At 51.7% G+C, this 23,917-nt stretch overlaps 1 protein-coding gene across 3 annotated transcripts in view; it reads left to right on the forward strand.

Moving 5' to 3' along the window:
- Positions 1 to 23,917, forward strand: part of PREX1 (phosphatidylinositol-3,4,5-trisphosphate dependent Rac exchange factor 1) — a 181,401-nt gene that overhangs the window by 63,781 nt on the left and 93,703 nt on the right. For all 3 annotated transcript variants that reach the window (XM_025853311.2, XM_025853309.2, XM_025853312.2), the window contains 3 exons: positions 10,620 to 10,691; positions 14,701 to 14,823; positions 21,900 to 22,004. In XM_025853311.2, the coding sequence (XP_025709096.2) occupies positions 10,620 to 10,691; positions 14,701 to 14,823; positions 21,900 to 22,004 (300 nt within the window). The remainder of the gene's footprint in view (positions 1 to 10,619; positions 10,692 to 14,700; positions 14,824 to 21,899; positions 22,005 to 23,917) is intronic.

Raw genomic sequence — 23,917 nt, forward strand, 5'->3', positions numbered from 1 at the left:
CCCCCCCCTCCCCCCCATCGCCCACCCTGGCCCCTTGCTTGCTCTCATGCCCTATACTGGCTGCCCTCCCTGTCCGGGCCCACTTCTCCCCTCCCTGCCTGTGTTTGCTGGAGCACCTCCCAGGTTGACTACTTGCATTCAAATCCTTGTCCCGGCCGGCATCTGCTTCTGGGGGCCCAGCCTCATAAGACTCCCATCATGGCCAGCCTGCTAAAATATGCCCACAGTCCATGTCCTCTGTGCTGGCTATATGCGCAGCTCCAGGTGGAGCTGCTTGGTGCTTGACATGGTGATGTAGGTTGTGCTTAGTAGACATTTAAATCAAGATTTATTCATTTGACGACACAGTTTTCTTTTTATATTTGGAGCCAGTACTTGGATTTTTTAAAGGTCTCCGGGGTTTTGTTTTTTAAAGATTTTATTTATTTGAGAGAGGGAGACAGCGTGAGAGAGAGAGAGTGTGAACATGAGTAGGGGGAAGGGCAGAGGGAGAGGGAGAACCAGACTCCCCGCTGTGGGGCTCAATCCCAGGACCCCAGCATCATGACCCGAGCCGAAAGCAGACGCTTAAGCCATGGAGCCACCCAGGCACCCCAAGGTCTCCAGTGTTTCTGACGGTCCGAGAATCAGCGCCTAGAGGCCAGGGGGAAGGGGCCTATTCTTGTTTAATATGGAATTAAAAGTGCCTGCCCCTTCCATGGTCATTTATTGAGCACTTACTGGGCACCCCTTGTGAGCCTGGTGCTGAGCTGGATCCTGGGGGCTCTCAGCATGGGGGTGGAGGGAGACACAGAGTTGCATTTAATCTTTAATCTTTATGTGAGCACCTTGCAAGGTGAGGCCCTGTTACCCAGGCACAGAGCCTGGCCAGCTGACTCTAGAACCCCCATGTGCTGATTTATGCCCTGGTTTCCTTTTCCCTAAAATGGGGATATTCACAGCACACCTCGTAGGATTGTTCTCAGGGACAAACAAGCTGGTCATCGGGTACTTGCGAACCCACTGACTTCTCTGTGCCAGGCAACAGTCTAGGCTTAGGGGTGAATGGTGTGTGAACAAGCCGCTTCTTTCCTGGTGTAGACATGGCAGGCAGTAAATGAGTGACAAGCAAGGAAATAGATATGTGTAGGTGGAGGTGAATGCTGTAGGGCAGAAAAAGATGGCTAAGATAGAGCGAATGGAGGGGAAGGATGGGCTTCTGCTGTAAGTGGGGTGGAGGGAGAAGACCTCTCAGAAGTGACATTTGATTCCAGATGGGAATGAATTGAGTGAGGAAGGGGCCCTGCAGATATCTGGAGACAGTCTTCCAGACAGAGGGAACAGCAAATGCAAAGGCCCTGAGGTGGGCTGGTGCTTGGTGTGTTCATGGAACAGTATGGAGGCCTCAACTGTAGCTTATTTTTAGTGCTTACAAGAAGATATTTGTCTTTTAAAGCTATAGTATGACGTAACATTATTTGTGCTGTTTTATATAATGACACAAGTTTTATATACATACGCAGAATTTATAATGTTTTATATGAGCTGTCACATGAAGGAATAAGTCTGAAGTTGCAGAAGGAATGTTATTTTCTCTCAGTCCTATCTGGTATATCTGTGACTGAATATGTAACTGACTGTGACGTCTCAAATCTGCAATTTGGGTATTTTGGGAAAGTTGTTCTGGGCAGTGGCTTTCTGCTCCTGGCACAGGCCCCACAAAAAGTGGCGAGAATGGAGTGCAGGAGGTTTTGCTCTCAGCCTGGTTGGTGGCAGGGGCTGTGGATGAGGGAAGGTCTCTCTCTCCTGCGGGCTGTGGGAGTGCCAGGCCAGCTCGTCGGGGGCTGGCCGAGATGGGCACCTTCCTGGGGGGCCTTGTGGCTTCCAGAGTCAACACAGAGAAGGAGGGGTGGGCAGCTCAGAGGCTCAGGGCAGAAGCAAAGCCTTCTCACCTCATATTTGCCTGGTTCCTGCTCTCTGCAGGCGGGCACTGCCCCGTCCACACAGCAACACACGCCGTTCAGGAGGAGAAGGCAGACTAGCCTCCTTGATGCTAAAGAAGTGATAACTTGGGTGGGCAGGAGGGCCTGGTTTGTTTAGCAACCTCTCCTGTCAAAAAAAAAAAAAAAAAAAAGGAAGTAACATACATTTATGCTAGAGAATGACTTGTGATTTGAAAGTGGCATGCTCATTTTGGAAATGCGGGAAAAAAACAGAAACGAAGAAAGAAGAAAATTAAAATCACTTGTAATTCTACTCTCAGAATTAGGTTCCACGGCTAGCGATAAAACCCAAGAAAGAGTGCCTTCAATGAGATGGAAGTTTTCTTTCTTATTGAATTATAGGCAGCCTGGGGCAGATACACTGAGGAACATAAGCTTCTCTGTTGCTGCTCCATCTTCTTCGGTATGGTTTCCACTTCATGGTACAAGGTGGCTGCTTGACCTCCAGGCATCACATTGGTTATCCAATCAGCAGGAAGGAGGTATAGCTGAAAAGAATCCCCACCTGTTCTTCCCACCCCCAGGGATACCTCCAAGATGTCGTACATGGTACGAGCACTTAGAGCCCCTAGCCCAAACTTAGTCACACGGCCATGCCTAGCTGTAAGGGAAGCTGGGAAATAGTCTTTATTCTAAAATCTTGGATTCTATTTCTAAAGGAAAAGGTCAGACCAGATATTGGGGGACAGCTAGTAATCTCAGCCTTATTCTCACACAGTTTAGGTTCTTTCCTTCCACACTTCTTTTTTCTGTGCTTATGTGGAGATGATTTATTTAACCAAAAATGAGATTATATTTTATGTATTCTGTAACTTGTCCCCCCCCCCCATTAGGGATCCATCAGTGGCCTTTGTCCATACCATGAAATGGACTTCTGAAAAACCATTTCTAGCATGATCATCCTTTGTGGAGATGACAATTTAACTAAACCCCAAGTGATAGAATTATAAATCAGATACTGAAGTTCAATCTCGATGCCATGTGTGAGATTTATTTTTTGCCATGGCATAAATGCCCAGAACTTGCACGGATAGAGCATAGGACTTGGGCATTCGAAGGAGTCAGTGGGCCTTGAAGGGTTCTCCCCAAACTCTGGCCTGTGCTGGGAGCAGGCCATGCAACCCCTACTCTGCTGCTGATATTACTGTTTTATTGTTACCGCTTGGACTCCAGGGCCCTGCTCTTCTGTGACACGCTGCTTCCCTGGACACCTGGCCACCCCGACCATGTGGGGGGATGGGCCCCCCCTTTCTCTGTCCTTGCTGTAATCTGGGGCTTCCCCGCCCCCCAGCTCCCCTTACTCCTGACCGGTCCCCTGGCCCTCTCCGGTTTCACCATATGTCTGGTGAGGTCACCCTGGCCACGGCAGGGGTGTCCTTGGGGGCAGCTGAGCCCACCTGCCCCCCTCAGTGATCAGGTTGCTGGCATCAGTCTCAGAGAGCGACCTCGAGGCCTCTTTCCATCCTTTTTCTCTTCAGGGAGAGATTTGTCCTCCCCAGGCTGTGGCTGCAGGTTCCAGACAGATGGCAGCTCCCTGGAGGCACCCCGAAGGACAGCTGCTACCTGTTTTATGCTCATGTGGTTTGTTGTCTGCAGTTACTCACTGAGGATGTGTGTGTGTGTGGAGGGGTAGGCTGAGGACTCATCACCAGGCCAAACTGCCTGGGTTCGAGGCCCAGCTCTGCCACTCGCTAGCTGGGTGGCTTTGGGTAAGCTCTTCACAGCGCTGGGCCTCAGTTCCCTCCTCTGTAAAATGGGCACAGCCATAAGAGTACCTTCCTGCTATGATTACCTGAGGATTAAAATGCTTAGCGCAGTACCTGACACATAATAGGGCCCCAAGATGTAAGGGATGGTAATAACAAACACTAGTAAATGTTTTATTATTACTATTATTATTATTACTGTTATTATTCCAGTACTCCCAATTCTGTACCAGTTACTTCTGGAGCCTCTTCTGGGCCCCCCTTCCTCAGTTTCTCTCCCTGTCCCACCTCTCCTCCACACCTTTGTTGAGCACCTGCTGTGGGCTAAGGAGCCGGCAGTGAATGAAACCGCCTTCTGCCCTGAGACCGCTCCCACTCTGTGGGGGCGATGCTCCCAGACAGTGAGGTACACACATAATTCCGTCGATGAGGCCACTGCCGACAGTGATCAATTCTGGGAAGGGTGGCAGGGTTCAGGTGGCTGTGGGGAGTGTGGCAAGACCCTCCTTTCTCTGGGTCTAAGAGGAGGCCTCCCTGAGGGGGGGGGGGGTCTCCTGTGCTAGGTGAACGTCTGGGAAGAAAGCTCCCTAGGCCCAGAGCAACCACCACAGAGGTCTGGGCGGGGACAGGCTCGCTGTGTTCCCCGGACAAAAGGAGACCAGCTCCCATAGCTGAGCAAGGGGTGGGAGGAGCCCTCATCCTGCAGTGTCTTGTCTTTCTGGGTTTTAGTAAGAGCCTCTTCTAAGGCATGGGTTACTCTCCCTTGGCGCTACTGACATTTGGGTCCAGATACATCTCTGTGGGGCCCGTCCCGGGCGTTGCAGGATGGTTAGCAGCATCCGTGATCTCTACGCAGTAGCACTCAACCTCCCTAGTCGTGACAACCCCAGGAACCTGCAGATATTGTCCTCTCTTCCGGAAGGCACGATTACCTCTGAGTTGGAAACCACTAATCCAAGGCAAGGTGGGGCAGGTGTGAGCCTGCCATCAGGACACCTGGTTCTTCTTCTTTTTTTTTAAGATTTTATTTATTTGACAGAGACACCAGCGAGAGAGGGAACACAAGCAGGGGCAGTGGGAGAGAGAGAAGCAGGCTTCCCGCAGAGCAGGGAGCCCGATGCGGGGCTCCATCCCAGGACCCTGGGGTCATGACCTGAGCCGAAGGCAGACGCTTAACGACTGAGCCACCCAGGAGCCCCAGGAGACCTGGTTCTGATCTGTGTTTTGTCACTAACCTTTTGCTTGACCTCAGATGAGTGCCTCTCATGCTCCCCGGTTTCCTCTGTGTAGTAGGAGCTCTCTGGAGATGGCAAACACACAGCCCTACTAGCCCCACCATTACCATAGCTGTGGCAGACATGACTAATCAATCATGTTGTGTCTGGGAGCCCTGGAGACACTTGGGCCCAATGAGCAGCTTCTGTGGTCCTCTGTGAGCGGCAAGCGGGAGTCACACAGTCCTGGGCTCAGGTTTGGCTCTGTTGACTTCTGGCTAGATGACTTCCTTTAGGTTACTCATCCTCTGGGCCTCAGTTTTTCTTATCTGTAGAATGGGACCAAAATACCCCGAAAGCTGATTGTGGGGTTCAAAATGAACAAATGATGGGACCGTGTGAGTCTCAGCACATGTTTGTTGCATGAAAGAATGAGAGCACGTGGATCTTGTCCCAGGTTTGGAGTCGTGGGGACTCTCATCTGCTGCTGGTTGGAGTGTATGTGGGTGCGATCATGTCACAGAGCTGTTTGGCCTTAACTAGTCAAGTTGAACATGTCTCTAACATCTGGCCAACCATTCCACACCTGGTATACATCTGGAGAGACTTGCGTGCTTGTACCTCAGGAGATCTGGGTATACATTTGGAGGATCTGGAGCACCTGGGCCCCATGGACCTGCTGCTCATTGTAGCATTGTTTATCGGAAGGACATTTGAAACAACCTAAACTTCTGCCTCATGATAGTGGGTGCAATACTTTTAAGTATTCAGCAACAAAGTGAACAACTTGAGATCTTAGTGTGGGTTGGGTGCCCAGAAGCAGATCCAGAGACTGATTCAGGGGGGAGGAGTTTCTTTGGGAGGAAGCACTGAGGGACTACCAATAGCCAAGTGAGGGATTGAGGTAGGGGATGGAAGGTGGCCACGCAAGGTGTGTCGTCAAGCAGGTTGCCATTGTGGGCCACTGGGGAAGTGGCATGGGTCACGCGCCTCGGGCTTCTCATCTGTCTGCCTGGCCTGCCCTGCCCTGGGAGGGGGCCCTCAGGCTCCGAGATGGGGGGCCGGCAGCTGGAAGGGGTGCTGGCGTGCACCCCAGGGGTAAGGACTGAGGGACGTGGGTGGGGTCCGGGTGACAGGTGTTGCCAGGCGCGCATAACAACATGGATGAATGTGGAAGATGGGATGTCGAGTGAGAAAAGCAAGCTGCTGAAAGTGCATCATTTATAGAAATGTTGTAAACACGCAGAACAGTGTTCTTTATTGCTTATCCATTCACATGTGCATGGTAAGTGGGCACCATGTCCAGGACGGGGGCAGGGGTGCCTTGCGGGAGGGCAGGTGCATAGGTGGCTCCCCTCTTTCTGTGGTGATTCATTTCTTCTTGTTCTTCACTGAGGTTTGATGTTCACATGGTACATGGATAAAGTACACCCTGAGGAGGCTTTGCATATGCATTGGCCTGTGTAACCGGTGCTCAGATCAATAGAACATTTCCAGCACCTCCCAGGGCTCCCTTGTGCCCCTTCCCAGTCGGCACCTCCCCCAGATTTGATGAATTTCTTTTAGAGAATGGTTTAAAGCCAATTTGGGATAATGCTAGGATTTTCCAATGCTGAGTTTGTGGGTGTTGGTTGGATTTTTCTCTGTCCTTTTCTAAATCCTTCACGTATTCCATCATCATCATCACCAAAAGCAGAGGGGGGACTTGGGCAGGTGTGGGGGCAGGCAGCACCGACTGACAGAGATTGTGGGGCCAAAGCAGAGTCTCAGGCAGCCCTGGGAATCCTGAGAATGGCCTCATCTCTAAGGGAGGTTCCCAAGACAGAGCTGCTTTTGGCCGAGCGTTCCAGAGCTGTCAGGCTTGGACCGGGAGTCGCCCCCGAGGGTCATTCTAACCGCCTGCCTGCACGGAGGGTATTGGCACCGCCTGGAAAAGCCGGTCGTGCCTTGGGCCGCTCAAGGGCTGGGCCCAGAGCCCCTGCCTACCCATTCTTTCCGGGTCACGAGCTGCCCATTGGCCTGTTTGTGGCTGCTCTGTGGGTGGCCTGAGCCTGTCATTGTCCCAGCACAATAGTGGTGGCTTTGCTTGCTCGAAGAAACCAGGACAGGAAGCCCCGATCTAGGCCAGCACTCCCAGCTTCCTGCTGTCCCCAGCGGTGCTGGGCCAGTGGGCCTTTGTCTCTCTCCTGATCAGGAGGCTGGAGGCCGGCTTTCCCGGCAGTGCCACTGCCCTGCTGAGGCATCCTCTAGGAGCTCCTGTCCCCTGGCCCCGTGGCCCTTTAAAAGGCAAGGTCAGCAGGCTTCCAGCAGGCTCCTGCTGTGTGTCGGGCACATCCCATCCCTTCCTTTGATTGTTGAGGGCTTGCGGTATGCCAGGCACTACTGTAGGCCCTGGGGATATAGCTGGGAAGAGAGGCAAGCGCCCTGCCCTCATGGAGCTTCCATTCACTTTATCCTGTTACATTCTTGAAAGGTAGGGCAGCAGTGCTATGATCCCCCTATTTGGGAATCGTAAACTGAGACTCAGAGAGGCTTATGCATTTTCCTGAGGTTATGCAGCAGGAAAGAGGAGGAACTCTGGTTTAAACACAAACTGTCAGTTTTTCCAAACCTGGCCTTTATCGTTGGATTGGGGTAAAGGTTTCATTCCAGCCATGCTCCCTCCTTATCTTGGCTGATGTAGATTGCCTAACCTCACTCTTTTCTTTTCTTTTTTTTTTTTTTTTTAAGGTTTATTTATTTGACAGAGAGAGAGACACAGCAAGAGAGGGAACCCAAGCAGGGGGAGTGGGAGAGGGAGAAGCAGGCTTCCCGTGGAGCAGGGAGCCCGATGCGGGGCTCGACCCCAGGACCCTGGGATCATGACCTGAGCCGAAGGCAGATGCTTAACGACTGAGCCACCCGGGCTCCCCTAACCTCACTCTTTTCATCTGTCAAATGGACTTTTAATGGAAGATGGGAAGGTGGGGAGTGTATGAAGACAAGGAGGGCTTCCTGTAGGAGGTGACATTTGAGCTAAGGCCTGATGGATGAGAAGCAGCTGGCCCATGGCAGAGTTGGGTAGAATACCCTGCTAGTAAGAGCAGCATGTGCAGAGGTCCTGAGGCAGGAATGTCTCCTGGCAGATGGAAGAAATAGAATGATGGTGGGGCTGAAGATTGTTGAGGTGTGGAGTGATGAAGTACTGGAAGGTGTGGTAAGAGATTAACTAGGACAAGATTATGGGGGGCTTTATGGGCCGTGGAAGGATTCTTTGTTGTTGTTGTTTTGTTTCGTTTTTGTTTTTAAGCATAGTTGGAAGCCATGGAGAATTTTAAGCTGTGGATTGACAGGATCTGATTTACATATTTAATAGGATTCCTCTGGCTGTGTGTGGAGAAAGGACTTTGGGGGCAATGAGGGGGAACAGGGAGGAGGTGATTGCACCTTGGACTGGGGCAAGGGTGGTCATGGAGGTGGAGAGAAGAGGTTGGATTTTTTTTTTTTTTTAAAGATTTATTTATTTGAGAGAGACAGAGAGACAGAGAGGGTGCACGCTCAAGCAGGGGGAGGGGCAGAGGGAGAGTGAGAATCTTCAGGCAGATTCCCCGCCCAGCGTGGAGCCTGATGCGGGGCTCAGTCCCATGACCCATGAGATCATGACCTGAGCGGAAACCAAGAGTCGGATGCCCAACTCACTGAGCCACCCAGGCGCCCCCAAGGTTGGATTTTTAATACCTGTTGAAGGTGAAGCTGATAGAATTTGCTGATGGATAGAAGTGGGGTGCCAGAGAAAGAGGGGCATGGAGGGTGACTGGGACAACTGGGGGGTTTTGGCTGGAGCCCCCGGCAGGCAGCGGTGCCAGGTGGTGTGGGTTGGGGGGCGGGGAATCAGGAGCTAGGTTTTTGGATGCCCCTCGGCATCCAGGTGGAATATGTGGAGTCTTCAGGGGAGAAGTCCAGGCTGGGGACTTAAACATGGGCCGAGGGGACTGGTGGGGATGGCTGTGCCTGGCTCTATGTCCTTGACTTTCCTCCCCATGACCCACTGCCTGAGGCACCAGTGCACCGCCTCCTAGGAGACCCGAGTCTGCGGCCGGCCGGCGCCCCGCGACAGCCCACTGACATCGCTTGGGTGATGGAAAGGGTCTGACAGCCGTCTGTGGAAGGCCAGCCTCCTTTTGGCCTGCCTGGCCCTGCTTTCCTCCACCCTGGGCTGTCCCCTCTGTCTCCCCGCCACTCGGAGATCTCCCCAGACAAGCATGGGCACAGGAGACACGCTCTTAATTAACCAGCAGCCGGGCTCTGTGGCGGGGACCGTGTGTAGATCCCCATCGCTGTAATCAGCTGTGGCAGGGAGGGTGAGCGATGGGCCACCGCAGCTCCTCGCGGCTCTTTGGCCGTGACCGGCCTGAGAAGTCATTTTCACAGGGGATGTCCTAGAGCTGATGCCAGGTCAGCTCAGGTCCAGGTCCTCAAGTCGGGACAGACCAGGCAGAGTTTGCTGTGTGGGACAGGCCTCAGTCTCCCTCGGGTGCGTCTCCCCTCGGCCACGTACTTGTCAGGAGATTTTCTGCTGCCTGCTCCGTCCCAGCCACACGAGGGTCAGGCCACCATCATTTGTCATTTCTCAGGGCGGCTGCACCCATCCATTCTGGTGCCCCTGCCGTCATGCTTGACCCCTAAAATCCAGTTCCTTACAAAAACCACCAATATTTGGCCAGTATTTAAAAACTGGGAGATTTTGCTTAAAAAAAAAAACAAACAACTTAATTTCTGGCTTCTGTTGAAAAAAATCCCAGAACATCTGGTGGTACTGGGCCGACCGGCTTCCCACCTGACCGCACTTGGAGGGGAGAAGCAGCCATCCCCCTTGGGATAGAAGCAGCCACCCCCCCTCCCTTCATCGTTGTCTGTCACATTGCAGAGGACAGAGATGACTTCTCTGTTCTGAGCCCCTGAGAAAAGTGGCGGGACAGCTGGGGTCCGTCCATACAGCAGGATCCCGGGCAGCTGTGAAAAAGAATGAAGATGCTCCCCGTGAAGGAAAGGAAGGATCTCTAAACAGGATTAAGTGGGAAAAGCAGGTGCCGCATGTCCTGGGTATGCTGCTATTTTTTTGTGTGTGAAAAAGGGGAAGAATAAGAAGACGTGTGCGTGTGTGTATGTGTATAAGTATATATATCCCCGTTTGTCATTTTTGCATGAAGATTCTCTGGAAGGTTACCCAAGACACTAGTAGCTGTGGTTCCCCTGGGAGGTGGGGAGGGACTAGACACCCTGGGGCCCGGGGTGTAGGAGAGAGGCTTTTCGTATTTTTGACTCTATATTTTTGACTTTTGAACCGTTTGAATGTGTTATTATTTAGAAGTTAAATTTTTGGAAAAGAGGGGGGAAGAAGGGAAATGAATTATGGCCTGGGAGAGACCTGTGGGTGAGGAAGCAGATGGGAGTGTGTCTTCCTGAGGGTAAGAAGGCTTTGCCATGTTCCCTGCACAGGGCCTGGGGTATAAGACATGCTCAGTAAACACTTGTTGACTGAATGGGGGTGAGGGGTATTCCAGTGTGTTTAATGCAGAAGCTAGGTAGGTTTTTCCTTATTCCCTGCCCACGTCCCTGGACCATGGTGCCTCCCGTGTCCGTCCTAGGTGGCATTGGAACTTGTGGCCCTCCTTTTGGGCCATCCCTGGGAGATCGGAGGCCTGCATGTTCACCTCTCCTTGCTTCTCTTCCTCTAGGCATTCCTGCATCGCATCCGGCAGAACGTGGCAGACTCTGTGGAGAAGGGCCTCACCGAGGAGAACGTCAAGGTGTGGACTGCTGGCTAGCCCCTTTGCAGACTGTCCTTGCTCCTCCAGGGGCGCGGCTCCGAGGGCAGAGTGGGAGGCGCACCCACCCTGCTGGCCGCTGGCTTTGCCTTCCCACAGCTTGCTCCCTGCAGCCCCTGGGGGCTCTGCGCTTGGCGGACGTCAGGAGGACTCAGCCAACTCGAGGCTGTGTCTCCTTGCTCACCATGGCCTCCTGGCTTCCAGCCTTCTCTGTGCCAGGCCCCCTGGCGTGGAGCCAGTGGAAAATCCCTTCCCAAACGCCCCTGGGAGCCTTGGCACCTCCAGCTGCCCTCTTGGCAGCCCTGGCCTGTGCCCCTGCACTGGGCATTGAGTGTCGAGGCAGAGCAGTTGAGTAATTGGGTCTGGCCTTCGCCTTGGCTGTGGCTCTGGGGAGTTTCGGGAGGATGTCAATAGGCCCTCTGTGTGCGTGGCGGAGGCCCCTGCACTCCCTGGGCCTGGCTTTCTAGCGTGACCTCACTCTCTGGGAAGCTGCCTTTAGTTCTTGGGGCTCCGGGGTCCTGGTCCAAGGGGAGAGCGGGGGGCAGCGTGGGGGTGGGAGTCAGAAGTGCCTGACTCGTATAGCACACGAAGGACTTGGTCCAACAGGACATTCTCCCCACATGCCTTGGTCAGTCTGGACAGGAACCTTACAGTGGATAATCCTGAGTCTAGTTTTTTGGGTAAGAAAGCTAAGGCTTTAGATGTAAAGAGACCCGCTCAGGTCTCACTGCCTGGCTGGTCCCTGATAGCGCTGGGATTTAAGTATTTTATGCATGCATGTATTCTTCGTTCAGTAAATATTTACTGAGGACCTGCTGTTTATTTATTATGTGTTTTTCTCACAATGTATTTCTTTGTTGCAATTTAAAAATTATTAGAATTTTGAATTGTAACATTATAGTTTTTAAAAAATTCCTTTTTTAATGAGCTAGGACTCCTTTTTTAATGAGTGAAGGGTGCATCCTAAGTGTCAAACGTGAAGCAGTTTCACATATGAACACAACCACAATGAAGACGGAGCATTTCCTGCCCCTGCGGGCTCCTCTGTGTCCCCCTCCCCGTAAATGCCCACTCCCCAAAGAAGAACCACTGATTAGTTTTGCCTGTATGTGAATTGTTTATAGAAGTGAGCTCTTTCACATCTGGTGCCTTTTGCTCACTGATATGTGTGTGAGATTTGCCCATGTTGTTATGTGTGGCTATGATTCAGTCTCTTTAATTGCTGGGTCGTAATCCGTAGTACGAATGTCCCATAATTTACCATCCATTCTCTTGTCGACGGATATTTGAGTTATTTCCAATTCTGGGCTTTTATATATGCCCCTAAGAATGTCTATATACATTCTTTTTTTTTTATGCTTTTTATTGTTATGTTAATCACTGTACATTACATCATTAGTTTTTGATGTAGTGTTCCATGATTCATTGTTTGTGCATAACACCCAGTGCTCCACGCAGAACGTGCCCTCTTTAATACCCATCACCAGGCTAACCCATCCCCCCACCCCCCTCCCCTCTAGAACCCTCAGTTTGTTTTTCAGGGTCCATCGTCTCTCATGGTTCGTCTCCCCCTCCGACTACTCCCCTTCAAGGAATGTATATATACATTCTTATATATGCCTTTTGGTGGACACAGGATCTCATTTCTTTTGGGAGACAGATATTTATTTTGAAATTTTGCAGCTGTCCGTTGAAGGAGGTATGACGGTAGATCTATCCTATCTGTCTTTAACAGAAGCCGATTTAACCATGTGAACTGGAAAGGGTGAGAGAGAAACAGAACCAGATAGTGCGGGTGGTTCTTCCAGCCACCTCCCTGACAAGTGTCCCCCAGGGCGAGGCAGAGGTGGAAGACACTCCCGGCTCTTTCACAGAGCAGCCTATGAAGAAGGGTCTCCACCCCTCTGCCTTCCCTGCCCACCCTCAGGCCATCTCCCTCTGCTGCCTCATTCCAAAGGTCTGTGGGGTTGCTCTTCATTCCTTGAGGTCTTCGCCTCAGATGTCACTTTCTCAGAGTGACCATCCCTGGCCCTCTACCTGGCCCTGGGACTCCCTTCCTGTTTTACTTTTGTCTTTAGTGCTTCTGGCCCCCCAGAACATTCTGTTCAGGTCTTTGTTGTCTGTCCCCATCCATTAGAATGTCACCTCCGTGGAGGCATGCACTTGTTTGTTCCCTGCTGTATCCCCCTGGGCCTCTAACTGTGCCTGGCACACAGCAGGTGCTCAGTCAGTATTTGCTGAAGGAATGAACGAGATAGAAACCCTAGAGGGAACCAGAAACCTGTATAACGCTGGGTTACCCCTGCTGCGAGCCCCAGTGGGATGGGTCCGGGGAGAGACTCCATTGTATTGTGTTCTAGTTTTTGAACCATGCGGGTACCTTCTTCAAAATTAAATTAAAAAAATGCACCTCTTTTTTAAAAAAGAAGGAGAAAAGAATTTATGCAGTTCAAAAGGACCTTAAGTAAGTAAATGAAAGTCTTCCTAGTTCTCTTTCCCAGAGATCCCTGCAGTTACCAGCTTGACTCTACATTCAAGTAGTCTCTGCTTTTAGCCTAGAGAGGACTGGACTTTTTTTTTTTTTAATTTCAATTTCAATTTATTTTTTTAAAAGATTTTATTTACTTGTGGGGGGCAGAGAGCATGAACTGAAGCGGGGGCAGAGGGAGAGGGAGAAGCAGACTTCCCAGTGAGCAGGGAGCCTGACACTGGGCTCGATCCCAGGGCCCTGAGATCATGACCTGAGCCGAAGGCAGATGCTTAACCGACTGAGCCACCCAGGCACCCCCATCCTTTTTTTTTTGTAAACACAAATGGGCCCATGCTGGAATCTTGCTTGGCACCATGATTTTCTTCCCCCTCACTTAATAATGTATATTCAGGATCATTCCTGGATTCCATATCCATATATACAGAGCTGTAGATTCTTTTTATAGGCTGCATAGTATTTCGGCATGTAGAATTTATTTAATTATAACCAGTCCAGTTTATTTAACTATTTGATGACTCCCCCTTTGGACATTTGCCTTTTTCCCCAGTTTTTTTGCTTTTGCAAATAAGGCTGTCTTATGCCCTCGTCTATCCACCAGGCTCTTCACCTTGGCATTATTAACACTTTGGGCTGGATAATTCTTTGCTGTGGGGGCTGTCTGTGTATTGTAGGGTGTTTAATAGCATCCCTAGCCTCTACCTAGGAGATGCTGGTAGCATCCTTCCCCACCATTTGTGATGACCACAGATGTCCCTAGACACTGGCAGACATCCCTTAGGGGACACAGTTGTCCCTGTTTGGAGACCACTGATTGACAGGCTGAATTCTAAAATGTAGAATTGCTGGGTCAGATTGTATATGCATTTCAAACTGTAGATTCATATGGGGAAAAAGGCACTCATATTATATATTGTGCAAGTTTACACAGCATATTTTGGACATCTTCCCCTACCATCTTGTCTTCTGCCACATCATTTAATAGGTGCGTGGAAGTACCCTCGTTGTTTTCAAGATCAGCCTTATGATCGGACATGCTGGTTGTCTAGCCATGATGAAAACTGTGATGAATGTCTTAATATAAAATTCTCTGCCTGCTGAGTGTGAACTTCAGTTCTGCTGCTCCCTGGACTATGTGACCTTGAGAATGTTAATTTACTTTGGGTCCCTGCTCTTCATCTATAAATGGGGAATGACAGTAGTCTCTACCTCATGGCGTTACAGTGAGCATTAGGTGCCATAAGTGCACGTAAAGTTCTTAGCACAGGATTAGGCATTAATCCCGTGTAATAAACATTGGCCATATTTTGTTTCAGCATTACGTTTATTAGGGGGAAACTGGCTCCAGTGATCAGAGTGCCTGTTGCATCATTATATCCTCATCCGCGCTGGGGGTTGTGTTTTTTTTGTTTTGTTTTGTTTTGCTTTGTTTTGTTTTTGCTTGATTTTGCTCTCCCCCTATGCCTTGATTAATGTGATCCTGGGCCTCCCTTTTCCCCATAGGTCCTGTTCTCGAACATCGAAGACATCTTGGAAGTTCATAAGGACTTCTTGGCAGCCTTGGAGTACTGTTTACATCCTGAGCCTCAGTCTCAGCATGAACTTGGGCATGTTTTCTTAAAATTCGTGAGTACAATCCCCCAGCCCCTGTCGGAGGCTGTGGCTTTGGGCAAGTGGGCTTCTTCCCCAGCTTCCCCAGGCAGGCCTGTCTGGGACATGGACTGGCAGGTGGCAGGCAGGCCCAGCCTTTGCCCCCAAGAGCAATGGGAAGCAATGCAGGCCCAGCAGATTCGTGGTATTTTTAGTGGGCTCTCCCTCCCCTTAGTGCCATGGAGAGTGTGGCTCCCTTTTCCTCAGGGCTCCTTGCTGAATGCCTGTGCCCTGGGGTTCCCCAGACCTCCTTGTCTGGCAGGGCCCTCCTGCCGCAGAGTGACCAACAGGGGCAGCCAGTGCCAAGAGGGTGGCCTTGGGTCAGACAGACCTGGGGGTGAGTCCCAGTTCGGCCAGCCCCTCACCCATGGGGGTATCTTAGGGTCCCACTTCAGCTGCTGCTCAGAGAGGCTGAGGCTTTTCATAATAGCTTCTGTCTTCCTGCAGGATTGCCAAGTTGCTTGGAATAGTGAGGGGATGGCTAAGGAAGGAAGGGAGATGTGGGCCCCCTAAAACCCAGCCACTGACTACTGAGTTGATCACAAACTGGCACAAACGTTCTCTTTGTGCTGGGCACTGTTCAAAGTGCTTTACATATTTTCATTCATTAAAACTTCAGAACAGGGCGCCTGGGTGGCTCAGATGGTTAAGCATCTGCCTTCGGCTGAGGTCATGATCCCAGGGTCCTGGGATCGAGTCTCGCATCAGGCTCCCTGCTCGGAAGGGGGCCTGCTTCTCCCTCTCCCTCTGCTGCTCCCCCTGCTTGTGCTCTTTCGCTCTCTCTGTCAAATAAATAAATAAAATCTATAAAAAAAAAAACCAAAAATCTCCAGAACAGCCTTCAACAGTGTGTACTATGATTGTTCTCACTTTGGAAGTAGGGGAACTGAGACCCCGAGAGGGTGAGTCCTAATGCAAGATTACACAGCCAGTGAGAGTTAGAGCCACTGTAATCTGGCCCCAGGGCTTCTATTTTTCACCATCTTAGATGATAAGTCTCCTGAAATACGCATTAAACACCTACTGTGTGCCAGGCACTGTACTTGGCCCTGACGATGCTGCCCTGTATAGGACGGGTTTGTTCCTGCTGCCCTGAGGCTCATAGGCTGGAGAAATGGAGGAGGCCATTTCAGATGGTGACATGGGCTGTGCAGAATATAAAATACAGATGTGGCAAGCAGTGACTGTGCTCGAGGATGTTTGAAATTGGGAAGTCAGGGACAGGGCTGCTAGAGTGAGCGAACAGGAGCACCCAGGTCATCTGAGTACATTTGGTAAATGACAGATAATTTTTTAGCGTAAGTATGTCTCATGCACTATTTGGGACGGACTTATACTAAGAAATGATTTGTTGTTCATCTGAAAGTTTGAACTCAACTTGGTGTCGTGTTTTATCTGGCAACCCTGGTCAGGGCAGGCCTCTGGACCGTGGTGAAATGGGATGATCTTGGGGAGGGACATTCCAGAGGGAGAGACGAGCAAGGGCAGCGGCGCCAGACTGGGAACAGGCATGTACCTGGGAGGAAGGCAGGCAGCGCCGTGTGGCCGGAGCCGAGTGAGTGACGGAGGGTGTGCAGGGGCGCCATGGGGGCAGATGCCACAGGGATCTTATTCTAAGAGTTGTAGGTTTTTAGCAGGGAGGTCATACGGTCTGCATATCCCGAGCTGTGTGAATAGGCGGACGATAAGTTGGGGAAACCCTTGCAAAAGTGAGACCTGGAGCTCATGCTCCCATCCACGCCGGAGATGTCTACGTGGCTAGCTCCGTCCCTTCTCTGAGTCTCGATGTTTTGGGTGTGAAATGAGTGGTTTGGAGCAGATGGCCTCTGTGGAGCATGTGTTGCCCCCCGGGTAGCTGTGGACAACAGCCGTCACCTCTGACAATCCTGGAGCCCTCCCTGGGGGCTCACCCCTCTTCCCCAGCTGTCCCCAGTGGGCACCTGCGTACTTCTCCCGCTTCGCAGCCCAAACCCACAGCCACACGGTCCCCACCCACCACATCTGTGTGTGCACAACTGCTTGTCCGTTTCTTCTTGGCACAGCAATCAAAGCCCCATGTGGGGCCCCTAGGAGGAAATTGAACGCTTGGGCTCCTAGCTGGCAAAAGCAGCACTTCCATGTCTGCAGGGTCCCAGGCCTGGGACACAGCGGGGATTGGGCTCAATGAAAGGACAGGGGGGTGATGGAGCTGGGCATGGTTTTGAGGAGGGGGCGTTGCCATTTGCTAAACTTAACCTCTTCAAGCCTCAAGCCTTGGGTCCCCTGCCCTTTTCGCAAGCTGAAGGAGAGGAGGACATTGCAGAGCACTCCCGAGAAGGGGCTTGGGATGAGCAATGACAAACCTGCAGCGATCTTATCACTCACTTACTCCCCTCTCCTGCAGCCATGGCAGACATTGCTAATCAGTCACAGCATTCTGCCTCTGGGCTCCCCAGGGGGAGCTCCGGAATTCTTCTCACCAGTGTTCCAGCCAGTGCTCCTCATCGATTGGGGTCGGCATGTGAGAATAAACAGATTTGCCTCTGCTTTCTGGCCCAACCTCTTCATTGTACAGATGGAGATGGACAGGGAGACCCTGTCACCTCACCAGGCTTGGGTCCAACTTTTCATTGTCTTCCCCCTTTCAGAGTGTGCATTTGTTAGGACTGTCTTCATTGCAAGTGACAAAACCACCAATTCAAATAGGCTTAAACAAAGAAACAAAAGACTTTATGACTCATTCAGATGAAACATTCCAGTGAGTGGGCTTTAGGCATAGCTGGATCCAGGGCCCCATATGTGTTTGCAGGACTTGGTCTGTATCTTTGGGCTCTAATTTCCTGTGTTGGCTTCATTCTTGAGGGGTGGGGCGGTGTATGCCTCACAGCGTGGCAGAGGTGGCCCCTCAGCAGTTTCAGGCCGACACTCTCCCAGCTTGCAGTGACAGTTCAAAGGGAGCTTCTCTTCACAGTAATTCCCGCATGAGTCTTTGAGGGCTGTCCTTGGCCCAGATTGAGTCACATGGCCACTGCAGCCCGGACAGGCAGCTCTCTGACTGGTTTGGCCTGGGTCGTGTGCTCACTCGTGGTGCCTGGGAGCGGAGCTGGGTCAGTGGGCTCCGAGTGGAGGAGGTAATTCCCAGGGGAAAACTTGGGGGCCACGACCAGAACGGGGGGGAATGGCTGCTGGGTGGGTGAAATAAGACATGGTCCAGCCAAGAGCCGAGGCTGTAGTTGCGGTAGACCAGGGTCATCTGGAAGAAGCACGGGGCCCGTGTGAGGCCTGTCAGGCCCCTCTCAGTTCCTCCTTGTGCTTTCTTGCTTTCATTCATGATGCCTGCTCGCTGCCGGGGACTCCATTCCCCACTGGGACTACAGCAGTAACCCCAGCAGATGCAAAGGCCCCGCCCCCACGGAGCTCACAATGCGGGTGGGGGGTTGGAGAGGGGGGAGATGGACAGTGCACAGCTGAGGAGTCAGACGTACCGGGATCAGGGCCTACTGTATTTCCCAGATTCTGCCCAGTCCCTTTCCCTGGTGGCTTGTTCTAAACCTGTGAACCCACTCAGCTCCCTTCCTCCCCACTCTGCCTGCCTCTTTTCCCACCATCAGAACCTACCCACCCATTGCCCCACCTTGTCATAGACCCATTCACCGTGGGATAATGAATTTGTTGAAGTTCTAATAGTGGTAATAGCAGCCCGGATAACAACAGCAGTAATACTAGCTGATACTTAGGGAGCCCTTGCTGCGCTCCATTTTCAGCACTTAACAGTGTATTCACATGATAATCCTCACAACCACCTTATGGTGGAGAGACCATTGTTGTCTGTACTTCATGGATAAGAATGCAGGGGCTCCAAAACATGACATGCCTTGCCCAAGGCCACAGAGCTGGCAGCCTGGGAAGCCGGACTCTGAACCTGGCTGGAGAACGTGCACTTGGACTTAAAAGGTTGATGCTGATAGGCCCATGGAGGCTGTCTTGGCTTATCTATAAACAGGACTGATAGCAGGGTCTGTGGGCCCCGGGAAAGTTCAGGCTCTGCAGAGCAGAGCAGTCCCCCCCCCCACACCCCTCTAAAGCTACTTACATACGGTTGGGACCTTCTGCTGTCATTCCTGTGCCAGCATTGGGAGCCCAGCCCCCGCTGTAGGGCCCTGCAGACCTTCTCTGTAGGAGTAGGCTCTAGGCAGGCCACTTCCTGTCACCTTCACCCAGAAAGGCCCTTTCTTCTCTGCAGCCCACTTCACTGTGGTCTGCAGCAGAGGCCTGGCTCCACGTGCGTCTGGCAGCCCCCCATTCACATCTTTTTTCCTTGCTTGGGTGAACCCCTGCACAGACTTCTCCTGACCAGTCTCCACTGGCCTCGATGGTCCCCTGGGCTCATTGGAGATAGTAGGAACGGAAAGAGGCCTGTGTGGGCAGTGTGGGGGATGCTGGGGTCCCCCCCTTCCCCTTCCCCGTGTATCTGCAGACACTGGGTGAGGCAGACAGTCGTCGGTGACTCGGGGAGTGTTTCTGTGTGCATGCTGACATTGGTCACGGTGTCTGGAGCACCTTGCTTGTGTGTTGTGATATTTCAGAGCATTTGGCCGCTCCTTGGAGTACGTGTCAGGTTTGTTCGTCCTGGGTCATCGTGACGTTGTTGGTTTTGGTGTTTTTCTCTATTGATTCATGATTATTGGCTGTGTGTGTAGCCAATACTTTTAGAGGCTTTTGAAATATTCTCTGGAGTCCATTGTGTCTCCAGCACTGTCCTTCTCATTCCGCATGGGTTATTTAACCCACTAGCCGCTCGAGTAGTGGGGGCTGTCATTATGTCTGTTGTTGTTTTTTTTTAAAAGATTTTACTTATTTATTTATTTGAGAGAGAGAATGAGAGATAGAGAGCATGAGAGGGAAGAGGGTCAGAGGGAGAAGCAGACTCCTCGCCGAGCAGGGAGCCCGATGCGGGACTCGATCCCGGGACTCTAGGATCATGACCTGAGCCGAAGGCAGCCGCTTAACCAACTGAGCCACCCAGGCGCCCCTATGTCTGTTTTGTAGATGAGGGAACCGAGGCAGAGAGGGGTGAAGCAGCCTGTGCCAGGTCCCCCGCTACTCAGGGAGCATGGGCCTGGGCTTCTGACCCAGGTGGTCTGGTTCTAGAGTCACTCTGAGCTTTTCATCATTATCTGCAGTCCCCCTCTGAGCTTAGTTTGTGGATTTGTGGCTCGCAGTTCATCCCCCTTTGCCCTTCTCCTCCCATCCCCATCCATGACTTGGAGTGAGGGGTTCCGAGAGGTTGAGTCCTGGTGCTGCCACTTCACCAGGCGTGAGCCCTCGGGCCCCTGGCTTGTCCTCAGTTTTCCCATGTGCCGCTGGGGCACATAGAGTCATTACCTGCCAGGTGACTGAGGAGTGGATGAACGGCCCCGCATTCCAAGAGAGCAGTGTGTGACAGCGACTCAGTGCTCAGCCCACGCTTGGTGTTGGCCGTCGGCTCTGGCTGTGGGCCCTTCGCTGTTGAGAGTGTCTGCCCAGGTTGTGCACCCACAGCTCCCAGCACTGAGCTGGGGCGGGCTGGAGCAGCTTATTGATTCTGAAACCCATTCTGCCTCCTCTCTGGTTTGGTCTTTCCTGCAGCCACCCAGTGGCAGGATGACTGGGGCTTTGTTTAGAGACAAGATGAGTTGCTTGCTTTGCAGACCCACCTCTTCCTTCCTTAGCTTCTTGGGGTCTCCTGCCCAACCCCCAGCCCAAGGTCAAGGCCCGTCAGCCCATCCTGTCCAGTGGCCTTACCCAGGACATCCTTGTTTAGGGTTTGGCAGGTTGGGAGGTGGTGTTCTGTGAGCCTTCTGGAGCCGAGATGTTCAGTGCAGAGCTTCCTGCTGGTCCCGGAAGCCCTGGCTGATGGCTAGAGACCTGGTGACCCACAGGTGACCTCCAGATTGGAAAGAGTCCAGCTTTGGGCTTAGGGGCATTTGGAGGTCAACAGAGCTAGCCCCTTGCCTCAAGACTGCCACTGCTGTGTGGCAGCGACCAGGGATCTCCTTTTCCCCCCAAATTCCTGAGCCTTCTCTAGATTCTTCAGGTTCATACGTACAGCGCATCGCACATAGTAGGTGTTTAAAGTCCAGCTAGTTAGCGAATGTTCATTGAGGGCCTATTGTGTGCCAGACACTGTGCCAGAATTGGAGAATACCTCAGTGAACAAGACGGAGGTGGTCACTGCCTCTGGGGGGCGGGGAGAGCTGACTGCTATGTGGGAATAGACAGATACATAACCTGAATCCTTCCCGTTTACACCTGGCTGGCTTCTTTAGCTAGGGTCGTCCAGGTGTTGTTTGAGGAGGGGGGATCTGAGTTGGGGAGTAGCCAGGCTTGGGGGGAAGAATGTTCTGGGTAGAGGGTATGGCAAGTGCAAAGCCCTGAGGTAGGAATAGGCTGGTAAATTCAAGGAGTAGATAGAAGGCCAGTGAGATGGGGTCAGAGAAAGGCAGGGTCACATTATTTGGCCCTTGAAGTTCATAATCAAGTGTTGGATTTCATTCATAGTGTAGCAGAATACCAGTGGGGCGTGTTCAGCGGGGGCGTGACACAGCCTCACTTGCACTTTAATGCTAAGGATGGACACTTACTGAGCACTTACTATATGCTGAAGCCTTGTGTTTTAACTCATTTAATCCCTCTAACAACCCCATGAATTAAGGACTATTGCTAACTCCACCTTCCTGATGATGAGATGGAACCACAGACAGGCCAGGGAACTTGGCCGAGTTCATACTTGGAAATGCAGAGCCAGGATCGCAAGCCCAGGCTACTGGCTTTGAGTCTGCGCACTTGACCCTGGGCCCTGGGCTGTGCTGCTTCCTGAAAGGTTACTCAGGCTGCTGGGTGCAGACTTGGGGCAGGAGTGGAGGCTGCGAGGCCCACAGTGAGTGCACACCCCCCTACCTGAGGTTCCTTCTGCTGTGTGGTCGCTCAGGGTCTGGGGCTCCTCCCGGCCTGGCCCAGCCATCAGCACATCTCAGAGCGTCTGCTTTCCTGCCACGGGCTCTCTCCCAACAGACTCTGTCCTTGTCTTGCAGAAGGACAAGTTCTGCGTGTATGAGGAATACTGTAGCAACCACGAGAAGGCCCTGCGGTTGCTTGTGGAACTCAACAAGATCCCCACTGTGCGCGCCTTCCTTTTGGTAAGTTTACTTGTCACCCTCCCTTCTACTCTGCTTCAGGCTTGCGGATCTCTGGGCACAAGAGAGTTTCACGCTGACCCATGTTGCCTGGCTCAGCTGGGAATAACAGCTGGGGTAATGCTGGGATCACCAAATGTTTTCTGTAAGGGGCCAGATTTTTGCCTTTTTGCATCAGGCACTCTTGGTCACAGCGACGCAGTTTTGCCATTGCAGCATGAAAGCAGCCACAAATAATACATAAAGGAGTGAGCATGGCTGTGTTCCAGTAAAACCTTATTTACAAAACAGGTGGCGGGTTGGATCTGGCCCTTGGGCCACGTTTGCCAATTTCTGATCTAAAGTAACGATCCTGATAAGAGTGGTAGCAAGGGTAGTAATGATTGTATTGTTAGGGTTGTTTAATTATAAGTGAAAGAAAATCCAGTTAAAATTGGCTTATGCCAAATTTTTTTTTTTTAAGATTTTATTTATTTATTTGACAGAGAGAGACACAGTGAGGGAGGGAACACAAGCGGGGGGAGTGGGAGAGGGAGAAGCAGGCTTCCCGCAGAGCAGGGAACCCGATGCGGGGCTCGATCCCAGGACCCTGGGATCATGACCTGAGCTGAAGGCAGATGCTCAACAAGTGAGCCACCCAGGTGCCCCCCCCCCAATTTTTTTTTATGGGTTCACTTTTCTGGGAAATTTAAGACCCAAGAGGGCTTCAGGCATAGCAAAATCTAGGTGTTCCAGTATGTCATTAAGAATGTGTTTCTTGGTTCTGCTTTTCTCTGCCTTGGCTCCATTCCCAGGGAGGCTTCCCCACGTGGTGCCAGCATGGCCTCCAGCAGCTCTGTGCTTACACCTCTCATAGCAGAGAGGCTTTAGGATAGGAAAGCTCCTTTCTCAGTAGTTAACAGCAAAAATCCTGGGTCTGGTGCTCATTGGTTCAGCTTGGCTCAAGACCTTATCCCTGAACCAATTGCTGTAGGTGGAGGGTTTGGTTGTTCCTCTGATTGGTCACTGCTGGAGCTGAGGGGCGGAGTCAACTCCACCCATACCACCAGCTCCAAGGGTGGGGTGGAGGCCTAAAGGACAGTTGGTTTGTACTTGTGCAAGTTAAGTTGGGAAGAGACATTGGTCAGACCAGACAGCAGACATCCCTGGAGGTCTTCTCTACAATTGCAGAGAGCTTCACTTGTGTAGAAAGGTTCTCATTTGTGATTTCCTGGGAGTTTTACCAGCCACTGTCTATTGTGGGTGAGTTAAGATATACATTTGTCTGCTCTGCAGACATCCCAAATAACAGTGGTTTAAACAAGGTAGACGTTTATTTCTCTGTCATGGTAAGAGTGTGGATGTAGACAGTCTGAGGCTGGGATGGGGGCCCTAGTGTCAGGGGCCAGTGCCCTGGGCTGTCTAAGTTGACTTCTTGCTACTTCCACATTCCGGGTAGTGGGGTGCAGGAAGGGTGGGAAGGAGGGCCTGCCCTTCTCCTTTTAAGGGCACAGTAGGAAGCTGCACACATCTCTTCTGCTCACATCCAGGACCTTGCCACGTGGCTACAACCAGCTGCAGGGGAGGCTGGGGCATGCAGCTGTGTGTCCAGATGAAAATTGTGTTGCCGTGGAAGAATACAGTAGGGGACACCGCATAGCCCTTGCCAGCAGGTGATTCTGATGACTCTAAAATCTGAAGTGACTTCCCAGGAGTATGTCTCCCAAGAGACTTCCCAAAGCAATTGAGCTTCTCATGGGTTCAAATCCTGAGCCCTCACTTCTAAATCCCCAGCTCATTCAGTCAAAGACCAGCATCCCCACCCCCAAGAACGGTTTTATTTCCCAACAGCGTGTAGAAAATAAGGCACACAAAAGTAGAACAGCTAACAGAGCACAAGGGGTGTTAACCACGTGCCCAGAGGGCTAAGCTAAACG

Source organism: Callorhinus ursinus, unplaced genomic scaffold (assembly GCF_003265705.2).
Source record: "Callorhinus ursinus isolate GAN/ISIS: 27379988/994484 unplaced genomic scaffold, GSC_fseal_2.0 scaffold53, whole genome shotgun sequence".
NCBI lineage: Eukaryota > Metazoa > Chordata > Mammalia > Carnivora > Otariidae > Callorhinus > Callorhinus ursinus.